This window comes from Mirounga leonina, unplaced genomic scaffold (genome assembly GCF_011800145.1).
Source record: "Mirounga leonina isolate KUSES-001 unplaced genomic scaffold, KU_Mleo_1.0 Mir_128, whole genome shotgun sequence".
Classification (NCBI taxonomy): domain Eukaryota; kingdom Metazoa; phylum Chordata; class Mammalia; order Carnivora; family Phocidae; genus Mirounga; species Mirounga leonina.
Window position 1 is genome coordinate 16,365,570 of NW_023270320.1, and position 22,368 is coordinate 16,387,937.

A 22,368-nucleotide genomic window follows, 5' to 3' on the forward strand; every position below is an offset into this window, starting at 1 on the left:
CGAGTCCCACGTCGGGCTCCCTGCTCAGCAGGGAGTCTGCTTCTCCCCCTGACCCTCCCCACTCTCATGCTCTATCTCATTCTCTCTCTCAAATAAATAAATAAAATCTTTAAAAAAAAAAAAAAAAAGACTACCGGAGGCAATGCTGAGACAAATAAATCACTCAACAGACAATGACAATCCACATATCATTAAGTATGAAAATGGCAATATTTCAAAAAGTATGAAATTAATACAAGCAGGAGTTGTCATAGAAGACTTCATGGGGAAGGTGAGACCCAAATGAGACCTTGGGAGCTGAGGGAGTTAATTTCTGGAAGGGAAACAGGAGGATCAAAGGTCAAGTTATGCAAAAGCAAATTTAGGCTAAAAGTGTTGTTGCTACCATGGCTACAGCGGAAGGTGCATATGTTAGAAGAGGATGGGAGATAAGGTTGGGAAGGAAGGCCAAGGTCAGATCATGGAAAAATTTGTTCATCAGCCTGAGGAGTCTTGGCATTTAACACTACACACAGCATTGTAGTTAAGAGCATGCGTTCTAGTCTGGGTTGCTTGCTTTGAGCCCTGCCTTGAACAAAATGTGACTTTGGGTAATTTAGGAAATCTCTGAGTCTCAGGTTCCTCGTCTCTATAATGTGGAAAATAGTAATACTTAACCTTATAGGGTTGCTAGAGGATTTATTGAGTTCATATCTATAAAGTGCTCAGAAAAGTGCAGGCACAGAATAAACGCTTGCTATTATCATTCATTCAACCATTCATTCGACAAACATTAAGTCAAAAACCTTCTAAGAGGCTGGCATTACATAGATGCAGAGAAAATGTCTGCCTTTCAGGAAATCAGGGCACAGCAGGGAAAATATTTGGGTAAATATATCAAAGAAGACCATAGACTTAAAAAGGCAGGTAAATTAAACAAGTGAAGAACTGTACTATTATCCTCCATTTATCTACTTCCTTAAATCCATAGGAAAGAATTGATTGAAAATTTGTATTAAGAAGAATTCTATAACATTAGCAGTTGGGAATCACTGGAATGCATTTTCTGGTTAGAAAGATTTTAAAACCAAAACCAAAACCCCATTGTGGTGGGCAAGTGAGGGCTTTGGGGAATCATTTTGCTTAAACATCACTTACAGAATTCTGTAAGATTTCTTCTACCCGATTACAGGAATCAGGACAAAATGCCTTCTTAAATCCATGATCCATTCTCCTGAAATAGCCAGACTGGTGTTCTGCACAGCCTTCACACAACAAAATGGGCACCAGCCTTATCTTGGGCATCAGTAAATTTGTTATGGTTGTTAATAACTGTCTTGGATTTCCCACTTAGATAAACCACATCTCAAAATCATATTTTTAGTCTACAATAGAAATGCTTACAAATCCATCTGTAAGAGATCTTGATCTCAAACTTTTGCCCACAGAAAAACAAATCAAAGTCCTTCAAACCAGGGGAGGGTCAATAAGAGAAGGAAAGCATAGTCATACCAGTAGAGTTGTAGGTCATTTCATACTCAGACAGGTTGAGGTAATACTTTGTTATATGTACCTTTCCAAAGTCAGTGCACCTCTTTGAAGAAAGCAGAATCAATGTATAATTATCTTGTGGGTATATATTTGTGTATATATTTATATTATTTATTTATTTATTTATTTATTTATTTATTTATTTATTTTTTAAGATTTTATTTATTTATTTATTTGAGACAGAGAGAATGAGAGAGACAGAGAGCACATGAGCGGGGGGAGGGTCAGAGGGAGAAGCAGGCTCCCTGCCGAGCAGGGAGCCCGATGCGGGACTCGATCCCGGGACTCCAGGATCATGACCTGAGCCGAAGGCAGTTGCTTAACCAACTGAGCCACCCAGGCGCCCTGTATATATTCATATTATTAATAAAAGTAACTAAACTGTAAAATGTGCATTGTGAACTCTATGAAGGTAAATATTTGAGGGCATCTAAAAATGGTCAGATATGATTTTCAAACTAAATTTAAGTTCTTCTATTGCTCTGTAAAATAAAACTGATGGAAAGGGAGCTTTTAATAAATTGCTATTCAGGGAAGATTAGAAATGACAAATTCATTTTTCTATTGATAAAATGTCAATGTCAATTAAAATACCGAAATGCAAAAGTGTCTTATAGCCTGGACTGGTAGTTCCTAGCTACTCCTTCACAGTCCTGATAGCTAGTCTTTCAAGGGATAAAGTAGGGAGCAAAATACTCACAAGACTTTTGGAGGAAGAAATTTTAAGCTCGTCAAATGTGAAAAGTTATGGTTATTGATAGACTGGAGATTAATTTAGTGTCTGCAGGAGTTGCTGGTATATCAAAAAATGGATTGACTCAAAACTACTTCTTGGGCATCTGCTTGTGCAAGGATACTACACTGGGTGTGGGGTGACAAAGATGAAATCAGGGGGTTTATGCCTTCAGGAGCTCAGAGCCTGATATGGAAGATAATTCGTGAACAGAACTACATCACAAGTATCACTATATGCCATAGAAAGATATAGTCACCTTTGGCTATGGAGACCTGGGAAGACAACTCCAAGTAGAGGAGAAATCATTCAAATTGGAACTCATGAAAGAGAAATTATCATGTACCTGTGTCGCTTGAAATATAATTGAGAAGAAAAGGAAATACGTTTGATTGGTTCTGGTGATAAAGTAGATTTATTTTCCTACTTGGTAATAAACGAAATTCCAACAGAACATTTAGAAACAGATTCAGAAAGTTATCTGTATTGGAAAGTATCCTATGAATTCAAGATTTTTGGCATTTAAGAATAGCTTACTTATATTTTTCATGAATTCCTTGATACCTGAAAGCTAATGTGTTTCCTCTCAACAGCCCAGTCGACCACAGCCAACTTTTCATGGATTAGTTTACATTAGGTTTCAGAGAAACTGAGAGGTTATGTGTGGGCATACCCTAAATTCCTTCCTCATAAAAAAGCAGGCAAGCAGAGACCACAATACTAAGAAAAGTGAAGCAAGTGAGTATTTATAAGCTACTAGTATAAAAATAATGAAATTCATTTTTGGAGAGTGAAAGGGAATACAGAATGTGGAATGTTGGCCAAAGCCCAGCCTGGCCAGATAAAGACACTTTTCAGATCCTGTCGAACCCCGTAAAGCAGTTGTCACAGAATGGTAAGATTTTGCTTTTGGCTCTAGGAGTATTATGCATATGGAGTAAAGCATGTGCCAAGTGCTTTTTAAAAAAGATCTTATTGATTCCTTTATTTGCCAAACATCAAGCAACTACTGTAATGTCAGGCATAGGGAGTATGAGTTGAATAAAACAAGATTCTGTCTCTCAAGGCGCTTATAGCCTAGTGAGTACAACAGTACTAAAACTGGTCCCATCTGCACTACAACAGAAACATGATATAGAGCAGAGTCTTCTCAGAAGGAAAACTCTGAACTAGAGCGTCCTATTTTTATTCTTTCATTAAACCTCACATCTATCTGTAGATGTTGAAACATGACTTAGAGCAGCATACATCGCATGGATAATTCCCTGAATAGAGCAATGATAATCAGATTGGAAAAGGGGACACATCTTTGCATTTCGGTTTTTTGTTTGTTTGTTGTTGTTGTTGCAGTCTGTATTTCCCTCCTCAGTGATCAAAGGTGGCCAAGAAAATTCATACCAAAAGGCACCAAATCTAGGCTTTGTTATTAGTATGTTTACAAGGGACTTGGTATGAAATTATGAAAACCCTGATTTTCCCCCTCACATACTTGTCACAAAGAAGTGTTTGATTTCTGTGTTCTTCCTTACTAGCCTCAACACAACGTTTGGAGAGAGTGGGAATCTGTTATATGCTTCTGAAAGCTATCTTTCACAAGTGTTTCAGGCTACAATTATTCATTATCTTGATTTTAACATTTTCTGGCCAAAGAACTAACCTAGAGACAGGAATACAAACATTCTAAGAAAAATGACCAAGGAATGCAACCAAAGTCAGATTCTAAGTCATCTTTCTCAATGGTACCTTTTACACATTTGTATGGGATAGATCCCCAAATAACACCATTAATTAATTACCCAGCTGAAATATTTGGCAGTTGTGGGGGTAGTAGGAGTCATGGGGGGGGAGGAGCAGTTAAATAAATTTTTAGAACCATATCAACATTAAGTCATTAAGATTGAAACCAAAGCATCTTTTTATAATTTATTGGTTAGCATGTATTTATAGAACACTCACCATGTGCTTATTAGCTGTTTTAATTACAGGGCACACAAAGACAATATTCCTTATCTAGAAAAGATCATGGCTGAGAGCTGAGGACATACAACAAAGCAAGATAATAAGATTGCTGCTGTAACAAACATAGAAGAGTTTTCTAGGAGCACAGAAAAATCAATGACTAATTCTGCCTGGGACATAATTCATTAAGGAGACAATATTATTGGATTTAATAAAACAAGTAGAATTATCAAGATATACAGGGCAAAAAATTTGCCATTTTTGGCTAGTGATAATGGTCTATTTTCCAGAGGTGCCATGCATTCTGACAAAATTTGCAAGGTGTTCTGTGATTTAATTTTTTTTAGAACAAGAGATTTCATATTACTCTATATTGCTATTTTCAAATATGCTCAGAGAGTCAGTCACATTTTGGTAACTAAAATGCAATGCTAATATTCTAATTTATATGCATCTAAGCAATAAAAGACACATTCTAAATCGTAAGTGTAGATATTTTCTCTCCCATACAATTAAATGAAACTCTATTCATTTAGGATGAAGAAAAACATGGTCCATATCTTTTTTTTCCCCCTGAATAAGCCATTTCTCTCCTTCTCTATCTCTGCCTATCATCTATATTTTTTGAAAGGTAGTTGCATGATCCAGGCAAAAGTAGAAATTTACAGAGTTAGAAAGTGTTCCGTGACTGTATGAGGTGGCTGAAATTGGATGAACAAACCAGCAAACCAACACAAGGGAAGACGAAGAAGAGAACATATTGGTAGGTATATTGGTGAGACTCCTAGCAGGAAACAGATGGTACACTGGGTAAACTGAGGAAAGCTTAGTAACAGAACTATTTACAAAGATTAGGAAAGCCAGAAGGGCAAGAAGAGAGAATGGTTTTCAGCACCTGGGAACTTGTGTGGAAAGGGCCACCTAAGAGAAGCCAGCAGTGATTCCTTGGGAAACAGATGGGGGATAACTACCCAACCTCACAGTCCCACTGTCATGCCCCACCTTCCTCTACTCCCAGTCACCTCTGGCTCCTCATTCATGGAATAGGGAAGACAAGAAGGTGAGCAGCCCACTAGATCTGTCCACACTGGTTAACCTCCAGGACACAGAGCTGGGAAGAAGTAGTGGATCTGAGTGACAAAATGGCCATATCCAGTATAATAAATTATACTGCTTCCAGATTACAAATGGCCAGGTATGATGCAGGAAGTTTGACCTTGCCTGTCGAGAGCAGGGAGACAAAGAAAATGTTAAGGCAGGAATTGATATGACCAGGTGGTGCTTTTCAAACATCACTCTGGTGACGGTGTACAGAGTGGATGGGCGTCATGACAGGTTGAGGCAGGGAAACCTGCTGCGAAAGTCCAGTGGGAAGTGGAGGGCTGCATTAGTGCAATGGCAGGGAGAAGGCATGAGGGTTGATTAGAAGGCAGTGTTGACAGGACTGTGTGCAGGAGGTGAGGGAGATAGGATGGGAGCTGGGAAGACAGGATCCAATTACCCAGGGACTAGGGATGCAGTGGATAATGCAGTCATAGGAAAATAGGATGCAGGACATATATTTCTCATGGACTCATTGTTTGTGAAGATTGAAGATTATCTATTCACAAGAGAGAATTTCACCCTAATAGAGACAGGAATTTCTAATGAGAGGTTAAAATATGACCAACTCTGCCTGTGCTGTGATAACTTCTGTCTGAATTAACTCACTCAGAGGTTTACAGAGAAAGTGATCTCTTTTCCACATGGACAGCTGCTTAACTGTTAATTGGTGCCCTGAGGAAGCATTTAAGAACTCTTGGAGCAGACATGGGCAGCAGTAACACAGCTAGCTTCTATTTGGCTTGTACACATGGTAGTTAGAAGCATAACCAATTATCATAAAAAACAGCTACCATTTTTTAGGGCCTATTTTGTGCCAAGCATTGTTGCCTTACAACAACAACATGGCAGCCCCTTTATTTATACTCTAGAAATGGGAAAACGAGGTTAAGTAACTTGCTCAAGGCCACACAGATAGGAAGCAGATGTGCTAGAGAATATACCAAAGGCATTGGGCCTACTCTTTAGGGGCATACAGATGCTGGTGGCGTAAGGCAAGTTATATGAAAATATTATGTGTTGGATACAATTATACATGAATACTTATGTGATTAATTATGTTTTAAAAACAAATTAATTCACATCCTGAGAATGTACATTTTGATATTTTGATTCTTTTCTTGGGAACTTTCTGAATAAGGTGGCTTAAGAAATTCTCAATTGAGAAGAGGAAAAGGAAGATACTGGCTCAAGGGAATATTCTTGACCAGACTGAGTTCCTTCAGGGCAAGGAACATGCCTTATTCATAAACTGCTTCCTTGATAGAACCTAACAAAATGCCTAGAATATGCTACTGTTCAATACGTATTTTTGGAATGAATGAACCAATGGGAGGCTCCTTCAAAAGTGTTTCCCTGTGGAGATTTTTGTCATCACAAGGTGGAAGATGAGCAGCAGGGTTAATTCTGCCAGGATGTATTTACATAGCAACATGGATCAGAATAGAAGATGTCTACTTAAAGCACACACAGAAACAACCACACAACTGTATCTCAAGAATTATTAATGGAATGTACCCAAAATGGTTTTTTTTTAGCGCTTCACAAGGCTTGGTGGGATTGGTTCCAGTTGGCTTGGATGGGAGGTCACACAGATTAAAAATAGACTTTCTTAATATGGAACAATAGGCTACATTCATTTAACAAGACAGAAAAAAAAAAAAATGACAGGCCTTAGGGGCGGGAATGAAGCTTAATCCTATTTAAGAGCTCAATTAACCCCCAGAAGATTGAGTAGGTCCTCCGCCTTCATTGCCATTCTTCTGTCTAGCAGAGCTTAAAAACAGAAATTCGTAAAGAGGAATAGAGATTCACATTTGTATATGATATTGAAAATATTTTAAATAGGGCATAATAAAGTTTAGGAATATAAGAATTAGTTTGCTTAGACTGTTACAGTCCTTTAAAACTTGAAATAAGTCATATTCTCTTTTAATTGTCAAATCTGTTACCATTGTTAATAAAATATTCAAACACAAGCCTTTATCTTGACACATAAATTCATTGATTTTTAAAAAATAATTTCTTTCTTACAATTATATTATCAAACAAAATTACATTTCCTTCTGAACTAATCAGTACATTCTCAAGAAATCTATATCAAAACCATGTTGGAGTACATTCCAGTCACTCTAATGTTTTAATACACAGAAGCCAGGTTCTGTTCAAATTAGTCCAAACCAGGTTAAGCATCTGGGGGCTTGGGTAGGTCATTTGTATCAATTGCTAGATCTTACTTTTCACAGATCACCCTACGGAACCTCTGTGAATGGAATTTATCAGCTCTTTTCATTTGTGCCCCAGCATTACAGAAATGACTCAAATTGAAAAAAATTTTCAAATTGAAAAGTGACAATTTCTCATTTGTGTTTTTGCCTTTGGATTATGATAAAAAGTGGTGGTTACATTATATGTACACTTTTTGTTCTTTGTTTTAATAAACATATTTTATGTTTATTAAGTATATCTTTGAATTTTTAACTTTTTAAATAAACATATCTGAAGTATTTGAGAAGCTTGAACAATTGAAGGTTTTCTCCCTATCACATTGAAATCATTTAAGTGGCAGAAGGAAAAGATCACTTTTTGCCTCTCCATTCCTTCAAGCAGTGGCATTTCCATCCTTTCTTCCCCTTCCCCACCAGCCAAGAATTCACATCCTAATTTTCTCCTTGGGGTATGAGAGAATTTGCTGACGTTCTGGAATACGATGACAACTTTGCTCTGTTATACACTTTGTTTAAATTGTAGCTACTCTTGGAAATTACAGAGAATGTCACAACCAAGATAAAGCATGACTTTGGCTACGTTTCTTTCTCTTTGTGACGCAAATGTTACTTAACCATTTATTTCTTGTCCCAACTAGACAGCTAACACATCTATTTAAGGTATTAGAGCACTGGCACTATAATTGGAATTCAGTTATTACATGCTACTAATCCATGTAATACCACTCCCTGTTAAATTGAACAGTTTTTCTCTTGAACCGACACATGATGCCAGTTCAATATTTTTCTTCTGTTTTGAAGGGCTACCTTCCAACATATTAGAGTAAAGAAAGAAATCAGATGCAGTGTAAACATGAGAGAAACGTTTAGCTCATGGAAGGATACAAACTATGAAAACTTTTGTGTGAAAACTACCTTGCGGTGAAAATAAGATCACTAAACTAGAAAGAGAAGATCCTCCATATAAAAATCATCAGAAAAACTGTTTTAGTGTAGAGTCATTTAAGTCATGTCATCTTTTAGATGACACTATAAACTCTTAATACGGCTCTTCAAAATCACAAACATCTAATTTCTAAGTGATATGCTTCAGTTTTGGTAGTAAACCCTTTCAATCTCTTTTTTTAAGATTATTATTATCATTATTATATATAAAACATAAAACAGTATTGAGGAAGATTAAAAGATTTTTTTAAAAGCACCTGAATCCACCAATCTAAGTCTAATTTTTCACATTTCCATGTTTCTCATCAGCCCTTAATCTATCTCCCATGATCCTCCTAAATAGTTACAATCATAGCACAGAGCATAGAAACATATTCTAATTTTCTCATATAATTGTTCATTACTTCAAAATTATATTTTTGATGGTATAACATCAGCTTTAAATAAGTATATCTCATTCTCTGACTACTATATAAGCTACTTAAGATGACAAAATAAATCTTGATAATTATTGACAATTGATTTCCAAAGGCTGTTCCCCAGTACACTAAGCAACATCTCATTCTTTTCCCCAAGAAAAAAAAATTGTGGATATGGTTACAAGTAAGTCTACAAGAAGCATACATCTTATTCTCACATGATGTAATGTTCTGTTAAGAATCTGAGCAAACCAAATTGATTTTTCAGGAATTAAATCATAACATTTGCTCAGAGATTGATGAGATTGCCCAGAGATTGATGAGACTTACACTTTTAATATTTAATGAAACGTCTACATGAAGATGGAATTTTATTCCAAAATTGGATGGAAAACATAACCAAATGTCAACTTACCAGCCGTTTCCTTGTCTGAAATACCTGGAAGTGCCTGAAAAAAAAAATCCACAAAATTACGTTATTACTAGAAAGAAATATCACAACATTATCAGGAACAAAATGAACTACCATAAATGGAGCAAAAATTAAATAGAACCCAACAGCAGAAAAATGAGCAGGCAGAGGAACTGAACAGACATTTTTCCATAGAAAGCATACAAATGGCCAACAGGTACATGAAAAGGTGCTCAACATCACTAATAATCAGGGAAATGCCAAAATCACAACGAGGTATTACTTCCCAACTGTTAAAATGGTTATTAAGACAAAAAAATAACAAGTGTTGGCAAGGATGTGAAGAAAAGAAAACCCTTGTGTACTGAATGGAGTGTAAACTGCACAGCCACTATGGAAAACAGTATGAAGATTCCTCAAAAAATTAAAAAATAGAGGGGCGCCTGGGTGGCTCAGTCGTTAAGCGTCTGCCTTCAGCTCAGGTCATGATCCCAGGGTCCTGGGATCGAGCCCCGCATCGGGCTCCCTGCTCAGCGGAAAGCCTGCTTCTCCCTCTCCACTCCCCCTGCTTGTGTTCCCTCTCTTGTTGTGTCTCTCTCTCTGTCAAATAAATAAATAAAATCTTTAAAAAAATTAAAAAATAAAACTACTATATGATCTAGCAATCACACTTCAGGTTATATATCCAAAGGAAATGAAAAGAGGATATCAAAGAGACAGTTGTATTTCCATGTTCACTGCAGCATTATTCACAACAGCCTAGATACAGTAACAGCCTACATGTCCATCAAGGAATGAATGGATAAAGAAGATGCGGCATATATACAATGGAATATTATTCAGGCATGAGAAAGAAGGAAATCCTGCCATTTGCAATCACATGGACCTGAGGGCATTATGCTAAGTGAAATAAGCCAGACAGAGAAAGACAAATGCTGCATGGTATCATTTATATGTGGAATTAAAAAAAAAAAGGGTGAAACTTCTAGAGTCAGAGAGTAGAAAAGTTACATGGGGCTGGAGAAATAGGGAGAATTTGGTAAAAGGGTATATAAACTCTCGGTTATAAGATGAACAAGGTTTGAGGATCTAATGTATAACATGATGACTATAATTGATAACACTATATTGTATAATTAAAATTTGCTAAGAGAGTAGAACTTAAGTGTTCTCACCAATAAGCCAAAAACAAAAACAAACAAAAAAACCCAACAACAAAAAACAAGCCAAAAACCAGATAAACATGAGAAGAGATGAAAGTGGTAATTAAGTGGAAATCCTTTCACAATGTATATGTATTCCAATCACCATGATATAAATTTTAAATATCTTACAACTTTGTCAATTATACCTCAATAAAGCTGAAAAGAAATAAAAAGAAAAAGAAAAATGAGGGTTGGGGAACTATCAGTAAAGTTACCAGATCCAGGTATAATTGTCAGTCATCATGTAATTCTTTTCTTCTCTGAAAACACATGTTACCCTTAAAAAGATATTGACAATAAATGAAACCAAAAACAATCTTTGAATTTAGGTAGAATTTTTATAGTTTAATTTCTCTGTCCTGTTTTGGGGGACAGAAAAAGTAAATGGTGGTGGTTTCTGGGCATTTCAAATCTCTGCCCCGTATCTCCAAGGCTCAGATTCCTCCTTTATTATTATTATTGTTAAAGATTTTTATCATTTATTTTAGAGAAAGAGGGGAGCAGGAGCGGGGGGGAGGGGCAGAGGGAGAAGCAGACTCCCCGATAAGCAGGGAGCTCGAAGCAGGGAGCTCAATGCAGGGTTCCATCCCAGGACCCTAGGATCATGATCTGAGCCAAAGGCAGATGCTTAACCAACTGAGCCACCTAGGCACCCCGAGATTCCTCCTTTATTAGATGGGGACAATCACATCTACTTCCTAGGGTTACTGAAAGGACCACCTGTGGTAGCTTCGATGAAGCATTTGAGGTCTTCAGGAAAAGGTAACTGCTGTTACTATTTGTTTCTATGGACATTGGGCCAATGGGCCAATTTACTGATAGGCATGGTTTAGAAGTTCCATTCCCAGGAACTATCATCTATCACTATCATTGTTTAAAAAATAAAGTTCACAAGGAGATGTTTTCAAAAGACTTTAATGTATAAATGTCTAATTCTACTCTCAGTGGATATTCTAAAATAAATTAAGGAAGTTGAACTTCTGGTTGCCATTCACCTCAGTTAGTCATGTTTATAATATTGTGAACATGAAGGTATAACTTGTATTGGAAGACTTCAATCCATCTGACCCACTGGGATTTGATACCTTTTTTTGATTTGATACCCAAACCACTGACCAAACAGGATGTCTACGACTGACATTTCTCCTTCTCTTCAGGGACAAATTCCTCAGAGTTGGGGTAAGAGAAGTAGGCTCAAATGGGTAATTAATTTTGTTGTGTGTGCGTGCACATGTGTGTACACATTCTTTAGCATCGATCTTCATTTCCAGAAATATCAAGTATCAAGATACCTATATCTTTGTGAGATACTGATTATTGCCGAGATCCTCACTTTTGGAACTTACAGAATTTGGAGATTGAGGCAATTTTCAAATAAGAGGCAAATCTCTCTATGGGTAAAAAATAGAGGGGGGGTTTATTTTGGCAAGATTAATCTATAGTGAAGGTATATTTTGACTTAATTTCTATCTACATTTAGTGGTTCACTTCTTGTTCTCTGAATGTGAATGCTGACTGCATCCTGGCAAAGGTACAGCTGTGAGGAGAGTATCAGGTGAGTAAATGGCAGAGTGGAGGGTCATGTCCAGAGACCAGGGCATCGAAGGGACTGCATAGGCTTTAGGCATCTTCCTCAGCATCCTTTCATTTGTAGCAGGGTCATCTATTTTTCCCTCTCTTCAAGAAGAACTGTGTGATTCTACACTGTAGAAAAGATGTTTTCCCCTTTACAGGAAAATTATCACATGGTTTTAGTGATATTTGTTGACTTGTTATATATCTTTTTTGAGAAGGGTTTATTTAAAAATGGACTTAAATTGGGGGCACCTGTGTGGCTCAGTTGGTTGAGGATCTGGCTCTTTATTTCAGTTCAGGTTGTGGTCTCAGGGTTGTGGGACTGAGACCCCCCTAACAGGCTCTGTGCTGAACATGGAGACTGCTTAGGATTCTCTCTCTCCCTCTGTCACCACCCCACTGCTTCTCTTGCGTATTCTCTCTCTCTCTCTCTCAAAATAAAGGACTTAAATTCATACTATGTGTTATATTTTAAGCTTAGCCCCTGGATTTCCTCCCTCACTGGAGATGAGGTCTTTCAAATTAAATTTTCTCTTCTGTGACAAGAAAATAAACAACAAAACCAAAACCTTTCCATTGAGAAGATTGTAAAGGTCGGTGATAAGCAGTTAAAAGACGTTCATGGAGAAAGCGCCTCAGAAGGAAATAGTGAACACTTACTAGGTTCTGAATAGGTACAAGGTACCGTTTTAAGCTTTTGCCTGCATAAACTCACCAAATGCTTAGAATAACCTATGGGGTCCTGGAAACTTTTGCGAGGTCACTGTCGGTAATGGGAGCCAGGACACAACCACCTGCATGTTGGCCTCTGAGGTCACTAACACTAGTTTCAAAGTACTAATCAGAGTCTTTTTGAAACAAGGAAGAAGAAAAATTTGGAGAGATTCCATGATAAAATATTGACTGGGATCACAAAATATCTGTGCAGGAATATCTGTATGAGCTATTTAGAAATTATCTAAGTAAGTTCTCTCTTCTTATAGCCAAGGCCTTTAAGACAAATTGAGTGTCTTGCCCCAAATCACAGGTTGACCAGTGACAGGTCTTTTCCATATTTTGTTCTATTTGATTGCAAAGTGTGTCACTGAGCATGTATAAGTAAATATTTAATAAAAATGTTAAGCAATGAGTTGTGCTACAAAGCAAAAATATTTTAGCCTCCATGTAGCCAATTCCTATTACTTTAGAGCCTCACCACATTCTGTATGATTCTTTAAGCCACCAAGGATCACTTCCATGAAATAACTGTCAACAGTTTCATGCACCCAGAATTTTATAACTGCCCTTTCAAAGTAAAACCAGGCAGTCAACAGCTGAATGTCTCTCAGCTGATTTATCTTTGAATTTGAGGGAGAACTGTCTCTCTAGAAAAGGTTTATAAATAAATTTTAAAAATGCTGACACTCCATTTTCAATTAATTGAAGCTATCTGTTGATTCCTAAATTAAATGCCTCACATTATCCTGTGTGCAGAAAGCCTTGGCAAAATGTTCCTTCTTTGTGGAATTCACAATCCCGTCGAAGAAGGTACATGAAAGACAGAGAATAGTTACATACAGTGGGTGCTCAATGGTCATGATTAGCACCATCACTGGTGTGACATCAAAAGGAGTGAGAAGACAGTCGATAATTAGGACCACCCAGGTGGAAATGGAATGGTTTTCTTAGGCACTGAACTCTTTGGAAGGAGACGTTGGTCCAAAGATTCTTTTTGCCTTTGAGTTCAGAGAAGAGGCATGGCTAGATTTGGGCTTCAGGTCTTGAGGTTCCGTAGTGTTTTATCTGTTCCTATGCTTGGAACAAAACAGCCCATGCAAGGTGGCTGTATAGTCTGATATAGAGTAAGTGTTCATCAAACATTTGTGGAATTAAAGTACCAAAAACATATTCACATATACAGTTCAAATAACATGTATGACTGTTGCTTATGAGAAAGGTCCTATAAAAAGCATATTTTTGAATTCATTAGGGGCTTTTGTTAATACTTGCCATATGTTTCATTTGAACTATATCCTCAGGAAGTGATTTAACATTTCTGGCAATAAAGCAATTAAATAGGACTTTCCTGCTGCCCATATGGGTTCGCTGTAACTTCATATTTTCTTCTCTCATTTCTTAATGGAACAAAGGGAAGTCTACTAATAACTTCCAAATGAGAGAAGAAAATCATTCGTGGTCTTGTTATTCTCCTTTGTGATATTCAAATGATAGGATAACAATCTTAAATATTTTTTTAATGGCTGTACTGACCCTCCAGTAGTTCCTTACAAGTAAAGATTTTCATTTAAGTTGATCTGTTAAGGTGTTTTATAATTGAATTTTTAAAAAGCCATTAAAGAGAAAGCTTTTTAGGAAAAGGGGAGAAAATAATTCTCTTTCTCTTAATGAGGTCTTTTAAAGCTGTGTGTGGGAGCTTAGTCTGTGTGTGTGTGTCTGTTTATGTTTTTGACGTGAAACATGGTTGGGGGAAATGCTGGTTTTGACATGCCTTCCGGAACTGTTGTAGACATATGTTGATTCTTTTGGTCTGTTGCTAGAATGACTTTCTACACTCAGCTGGACACCTTTGAGGAACTCAAACCAACTCCACAGAAGCTGCTACCAAACAGTCACATCAGTAATAGATGTCATATCTGAATTCATTTTTGTGTAATGATAATTTGTTGACCTAATTTCTTTTTGATGATTTTAGTTGGAAATGGAGTATGATTTTTCCTCTTTAATGTGCTATTTTCATTAATATGCCATGTCCCTCACTTATATAAATTACTTTTTCTCTTAGTTCTTTGGAATCAGAACCATAGAATACTACCGTTAAGAAGGACCTTTGAAAGCCAATCCTTCAATCAATGGGCAGCTAGGATAGACTGAAAGATCCTACTCATGTTCTAGGAAGGGATTTTTTTTTTTTTTGGTCCTGCAGTAAACAACAAAGCACTACCATTTATTTTACATTTTCTCTCTTTATAGGCAGTACTTGTTTTGCATATTTTATTAGACATGTTCACACAGAAATGTCTAGGATATTCTGTTTTGTTCTGTAGGGATTCTCTTCATTGGCCTTTTTAAAAATGGCAAGAATCAGTGGAAAAGTAATTTATTCCTTTCCTTTAAAAACATTCACTTTTGTTCCCACAAAAATATTTTACAGACAAATTTCAAAATGGGTAATTACGTCCTTAGAAATTGCAGGAAAACATCCCCCAGTGATGGAACAGCCTCTGTCTCAGATGAGGGCACAAGAGCCCATTGTGGGCACAATGGGCAATAGGAAGAGTTTGGAGATTCACATTTTGGGGAAGACATGAAAGACCACATAAAAGAAAAGAAGGTACATTGAAAAATGGGTTTGTTTCCATCTCTTTATTTAGACTCTTTTGAAGTCAGTCCAGTCTGTGATATTGTTAACTAGTCAATGATTTCTATTTGATCCCAGTTGAACAAAGAAGTTCATTGAAAAGCTGTGTCTGATTGGTAGTCTGATATCATCTGTTTTGGTTTACAAAGTATTTCTCTAGTTTTGACAGTCACCATTCGTTTATTAAAAATACAGACTCTTCATGGTGGAAGGGACTTAGATATCATTTAGTTGTATTTCCCAAACTACTTCAAATGCCACCTTTTCAATCTTAACTACATACATGTAACTTATAAGTTATTTATTTAATAAAATTTAAATATTAAATTTAAATAATATCCTCTTTTTTACTTGCTCTAAATAAGAAAAATAAAATACATGAATTTATGGGTTTGAATTATTGGTTATATTATTCATAAAACACATGAAAATAACTATTAAAATTTAAAATATTTATCCCTGTATCAGCTGATGTTCACCCGTAGTCTATGAATCCAAATGTTGGGAAACACTGATCTACTTCTTTCTCTGTCATTTTGCCTATAAGGATGTTGAGATCCAGAGAGATTAATGATTTACTCAATGTTACAGACCTTAAGTTGGCCAATTGGGGATTAGAGTAGAATCTGGGTCTTTTTTTTTTTTTTTTAAAGATTTTATTTATTTATTTGAGAGAGAGAGGATGAGAGAGAGCACATGAGAGGGGGGAGGGTCAGAGGAAGAAGCAGACTCCCCGCCGAGCAGGGAGTCCGATGCGGGACTCGATCCAGGGACTCTAGGATCATGACCTGAGCCGAAGGCAGTCGCCCAACCAACTGAGCCACCCAGGTGCCCTAGAATCTGGGTCTTAAAGCACTGTCTACTATACCTTTAAGACTGGTAAAGTCAAAGGTCACCAAGGTTTTATCCCCTTGCATTCATAATTTCAATTTAACTTAGTTTCTGAATCATTCAATGGAAGATAAAGGAAATTCAGTTACAGTGGAAGAGACAATGTGCTAGTATGAGGATTGTCTCCAGGGTACACATATATATGACCAAAGTGAAATAAATGCATGCATAATTACCTGAGAAACGTAATTGTGTATCCTTATTTCCAAAAAGAATTTGACATGTCTTATTTAATGAAAGTTGTCAGCCTAGTGAGGAATCTTTTTTTTTTTTGGCCAACATCACTGACTATAACAACTGTTTATATATAGGTGTACAGACTGAAACCATGGCTTCATCTATATTCTATGGTATAAAAATTTGGGGCCTTGACTTAAATTAGTTGTGTAAGCATTTAAGCAAACACAAAGTTGATTCTTAAAGGATGTTTTGGTGTTTATCACTCCTTTGAACAGAGGTGGGATGACCCTCTCTGGATAAAAATGTAAGCTGGGCTTCTAACATTTATTTTTTTATTTTTTATTTTTTTAAAGATTTATTTATTTGAGAGAGGGAGAGAGCAAGTGAGCAGTGGAGTGAGGGGCAGAGGGAGAGAGAGAATCTCAAGCAGACTCCCTGCTGGGTGCAGAGCCCCACACGGGGCTTATCATGGAGCTTGAAGTGGGGCCCGACTTGGGACTCTGACAAATCCCACCACCCTGAGATCATGACCTGAGCCAAAATCAAGAGTTGGACGCTTAACCGACTGAGCCACCCAGGCGCCCCTGGGCTTCTAACATTTAAAAACATTTTTTCTTTTTTAAAACACTGGCATTTCCTGTATTCAAAGCTGTGACTCTTCAACAATAGTCTCATTCCATGCTCACTTCAGATAGCTAAATATTGATCTTAAGTCTGTCCAGCTCCTGATAAAACTCTTATTAAGGCCATTTTTAGTTGGAAACATGGTTTAAGAGAAAAGCTACTTATTATTCTAAATTGAAAAGAAAATCATTTCTTTAGCAAGTTAGATAAACAGAAAAACCCATGGCTGGGTCACATTGACTTTTCTCAGCATTTATAGAAGTTCTTAATTTTAACACTTCTGTATTTTCAGTAAATCACTGATTAAGATATTATTCATGACAGAACTCAGTATCTTTTAGATACATTTTCATGTTATAAAATCTTTTCAAAATTTAACAAGTCATGTCTCCCTCTCCAATTGTAATTATAAAAGTTCAGTACTAAATGCAATGTTTAATTGTAGTAACCATTTTGGTATAATTGTTTTACCTTTTACATGGTTTTATATAATTTTGGTATTTTATTAATCCTACTTTGTGACTTTTGCAGTCAGTTGCTCTATTTTTGTGAATTTGTAAGTTATGTATTTTAAAACATCTGATTTTATGCTCAACCTTAGTAATTCTGGAAAAAGAATTGTTGCCGACGTACCTGAATATGTTCACAAATTTCACTACAAAAATTGCATTATTTCTTCCTTCTTGGATATTTGCAACTTCTTCAAAAATCAATTTGTGACTTCTTCACACAAGTATTCTTTTACTCTTTGGTACAGTGATTTGCATATGGTAGCCATTTAGAAATACTGATTATTCAAGGAAGCTTTGTTTTTATTTAGAGTCTGGTTAATGAAAGTTCACAGTTAAGGAGCACCATAGACATGTAGACTTATTTTCAGTAAAGATGATACTCAAGATAGGTGACTTATTCAGGGAGCAACTAACTCAGATTCGCTGTTTATTTTTCTTGGTGGACAATGTTAACCAGCAATTCATCTGCTCCTCAGTGTTAAAGGTGTGCCCTTTACTCCCCCTAATATTCCTCATAATGGATTTTTTCATTTTGTCCATATCCTCATTTTTCTAGCCTGAGTCATAGTGTTTTGCTGGTGCAACCCTCCTTCTCACTATATCTGATGGGCACTACAAAGGCAACTGGCCCTGCTAAAATTTATTACTATACCACTGTTTTCCTTAAAATGCTTTAATGACGACCTCTTCCCCACCTCCTTCCTGGAATGCCTGGTCATTAGTCATGTGCTCTGAGATTCTCATCCTCTTCTGCTTCGTTCTAGCGACTCAGTTAATAGACACACATGTTAAGTATCCACTGTATGCACAGCCCTTTACTACGTGCTCTGGTGGCACTAAATGAAATAAAAAGATAGGCTTTAAAAATAAGTAATTATGAATTCAAGACTGAAGACTAAAATAGAAAATCAGAGGTAAGATATGAACAAGTACTAGGTTCCTTGCTGCTACCGATTGGCTCTGTTACTTTGGACAAGTTTTTAGAACTCTCTGAGCTCAGTTTCTTCATCTCTAAAAAGAGGGTAGAGGTAACATCTACATCTCAGGGCTATTTGTGACAATTCAATGACATGCTGCACAAAAGAGGATTATCATAGTACCTGCCCAAGTGCTCCCTAAGTGTAAAGTATTCCTCTTGTTGGGTTTGTTATTATGATATGAGAGTAACTACATATTTATTCTGAAATAATGCAAAGAAGCATGGGTTGTCTGTCTCTGCTTCCTTCCCTGCCTTCTCTCAGATTAACTTGTTTTCTCAGGTTCATTCCTCCTTTATTTATTTTGAACTATTTATAATTTTTTCTGTGTTATGTTTTTTTTTAATTATGTTATGTTTGTCACCATACAGTACATCATTAGTTTTTGATGTAGTGTTCCATGATTCATTGTTTGCGTATAACACCCAGTGCTCCATTCAATACATGCTCTCTTTAATACCCATCACCAGGTTAACACCTTCCCCCACCCCCTCCCCTCTAGAACCCTCAGTTTGTTTCTCAGAGTCCATAGTCTCTCATGGTTCGTCTCCCCCTCTGATTTCTCCCCCTTCATTCTTCCCTTCCTTCTATCTTCTTCTTCTTCTTTTTTTTTTTTTAAACATATAATGTATTATTTGTTTCAGAGGTACAGGTCTGTGATTCAACAGTCTTACACAATTCATAGCGCTCACCATAGCACATACTCTCCCCAATGTCTATCACCCAGCCACCCCATCCCTCCCACCCCCGACCTTTTGAAAGAAATGTTTCTTTTTTTTGGTCAGCTACTTACTTTAAGTTTCATAAAGCCCAGTTTGGAAGCTATCATCCTCAGCCCTCACCTTTAATTTGGAGCCTGTCACCAACTGTTACTAGATGGCTCTATTCTTGGCCCCCTTAGGTGTCAACAAGTGAGGATATTCTTCTTAGGTCCTTACACTGAGGAATAGGCTCCCAGTTCTACAACCTGGAGCAGCAGAGCCTAAGGACATATGTGGAAGTCATACCTGTATCAGAAAATGTAGAATATTTGTCTTCTGCACTCCTAGGACCTTTCAGTGACCTCTGAACTATAAGAGATACCTGGGGCCACCACTCACATTTAACCAGAACTCTTGGGGCGCCTGGGTGGCTCAGTTGGTTAAGCGTCTGCCTTCGGCTCAGGTCATGATCTCAGGGTCCTGGGAATGAGCCCTGCATTGGGCTCCCTGCTCAGCAGGAAGCCTGCTTCTCCTTCTCCCACTCACCCTCCTTGTGTTCCCTCTCTGACTGTGTCTCTCTCTGTCAAATAAATAAATAAAATCTTAAAAAAAAAAGAACTCTTAATGGGATTTATCACCTACTGAACTTCCCTGAACTAAAATGAATTCCATACATGATTCAGAAACTATTGGAGATATATATAGATATAGATATATATCTTATATATTGTATAAAGTATAATATAAAATTGGTTAATAGACTAGATATATATATATGAATATTATACATAATATAATATTGGTTAATAGACTGGATAAAAGTATAGAGGCAAGTAAACACTAATAATGAAGTAGCAGAAAGAGAAATTAAGAAAACAGTCCCATTTACACTGTACCAAAAAATAATAAAATCCCTAGGAATAAACTTAACAAAGGAGGTGAAAGACCTGTACTCTGAAAACTATAAAACATAGATGAAAGAAATTGGAGATGACACAAAGAAATGGAAAGACATTCCATGCTCATAGATTGGGAGAACAAATACTGTTAAAATGTCCATACTACCCAAAACAATCTACAGAGTCAGTGCAATCCTTATCAAAATACCAATAGCATTTTTCACAAAACTAGAACAAATAATTCTAAAATTTGTATGGAAGCAGAAAAGATCCTGAATAGCCAAAGCAATCTTGAAAAAGAACAGAACTGGAGGTATCACAATCCCAGATTTCAAGGTATACTACAAAGTAGCAGTAATCAAAAAAGTATGGTACTGGCACAAAAATAGACACATAGATCAATAGAACAGAATAGAGAGCCCAGAAATAAATCCATGATTATATGGTCAGTTAATCTCCAACAAAGGAGGCAAGAATATGCAATGAGGAAAACACAGTCTTTTCAATAAATGGTGCTGGGAAAACTGGACAACTACATGCAAAAGAATAAAAATAGACCACTTTCTTACACCATACACAAAAACAAACTCAAAATGCATAAGAACTTAAATGTGAGACCTGACGTCATAAACATCCTAGAAGAAAACACAGGCAGTAATTTCTGACATTGGCAGTGGCAACATTTTTCTAGGTATGTCTCCCCAGGCAAGGGAAAGAAAAGCAAAAATAAACTATTGGGACTATATCAAAATGAAAAGCTTCTGCACAGCAAAGGAAACAATCAACAAAACTAAAAGTCAACCTACAGAATTGGAGAAGATATTTGCAAATGAAATATCCAAAAAGAGTTAATATCCAAAATATATTAAAAAAGCATACAACTTAACCCCAAAGAAACCAAATAATCCAATTAAAAAATGGACAGAAGACAAGAATACACATTTCTCCAAAGAAGACATACAGCTGGCCAATAGATACATGAAAAAATGCTCAACGTCACTCATCATCAGGGAAATACAAATCAAAACCACAATGAGGTATCACTTCACACCTGCCAGAATGGCTAGAATCAAAAACACAAGAAATAGCAGGTTTTAGGGAGGATGTAGGGGAAAAGGAACCCTCGTGCCGTGTTGGTGGGAATGCAAACTGGTGTAGCCACTGTGGAAAACAGTAAGGAGGTTCCTCAAAATATTAAAAATAGAATTATCATATGATCCACTAATTCCACCACTTGGTATTTACCCAAAGAATATGAAAACACTAATTCACAAAGATATATGCACCTCTATGCTTATTGTAGCATTATTTACAATAGCCAAATGACGAAAGCAAAGTGTCCATCAGTAGATGAATGGATAAAGAAGATGAGGTATACATATATATGTATATACATACACATGCATATACACACATACAATGGAATATTACTCATCCATAAAAAAGAATGAAATCTTGCCATTTGCAATGACATGGATGGATCTAGAGGGTATAATGCTACGTGAAATAAGTCAGTCTGAGAAGGACAAACACCATATGATTTTTATTCATATGTGGAATTTGAGCAACAAAACAAAGAAAAAAGAGAGAACTAAAAAAATAAGACTATTAATTATAGAGAACAAACCGATGGTTACCAGAGGGGAGGTGGGTGAAGGGATGGATGAAACAGGTGAAGGGGATTAAGAGTACACTTATTGTGGTGGTGCCCGGGTGGCTCAGTTGGTTAAGCGTCTGTCTGGCTCTTGATTTCCGCTCAGGTCATGCTCTCAGGATTGTGAGACCAAGCCCCATGTTGGGCTCCTCGCTGGGTGTGGAGCCTGCTTAAAATTCTCTCTTTCCCTTTCCCTCTGACCCTCCTCCCCAATCATTCTCTCTCTAAAATAAAAACCTTTTTTAAAAAAAGTACACTTATTGTAATGAGCACTGTGTAATGTATAGGATTGTTAAATCACTATATTGTACACCTGAAACTAATATAACACTGTATTCATTATACTGTTTCAATTATACTGGAATTAAAAAAAAGTATAGAGGCAAAGTATTTGTCAATGCTTTAACATAGAATTGCATATAATATCTATCTTATAAATAAAATAACTTGCATTATGAATTTATT

At 36.7% G+C, this 22,368-nt stretch overlaps 1 protein-coding gene across 3 annotated transcripts in view; it reads right to left on the reverse strand.

Annotated features, from left to right (window-relative positions):
* DLC1 (DLC1 Rho GTPase activating protein) overlaps nucleotides 1-22,368 on the reverse strand; it is a 427,572-nt gene that overhangs the window by 194,552 nt on the left and 210,652 nt on the right. For all 3 annotated transcript variants that reach the window (XM_035004119.1, XM_035004120.1, XM_035004126.1), the window contains one exon: nucleotides 9,331-9,364. In XM_035004119.1, the coding sequence (XP_034860010.1) occupies nucleotides 9,331-9,364 (34 nt within the window). The remainder of the gene's footprint in view (nucleotides 1-9,330; nucleotides 9,365-22,368) is intronic.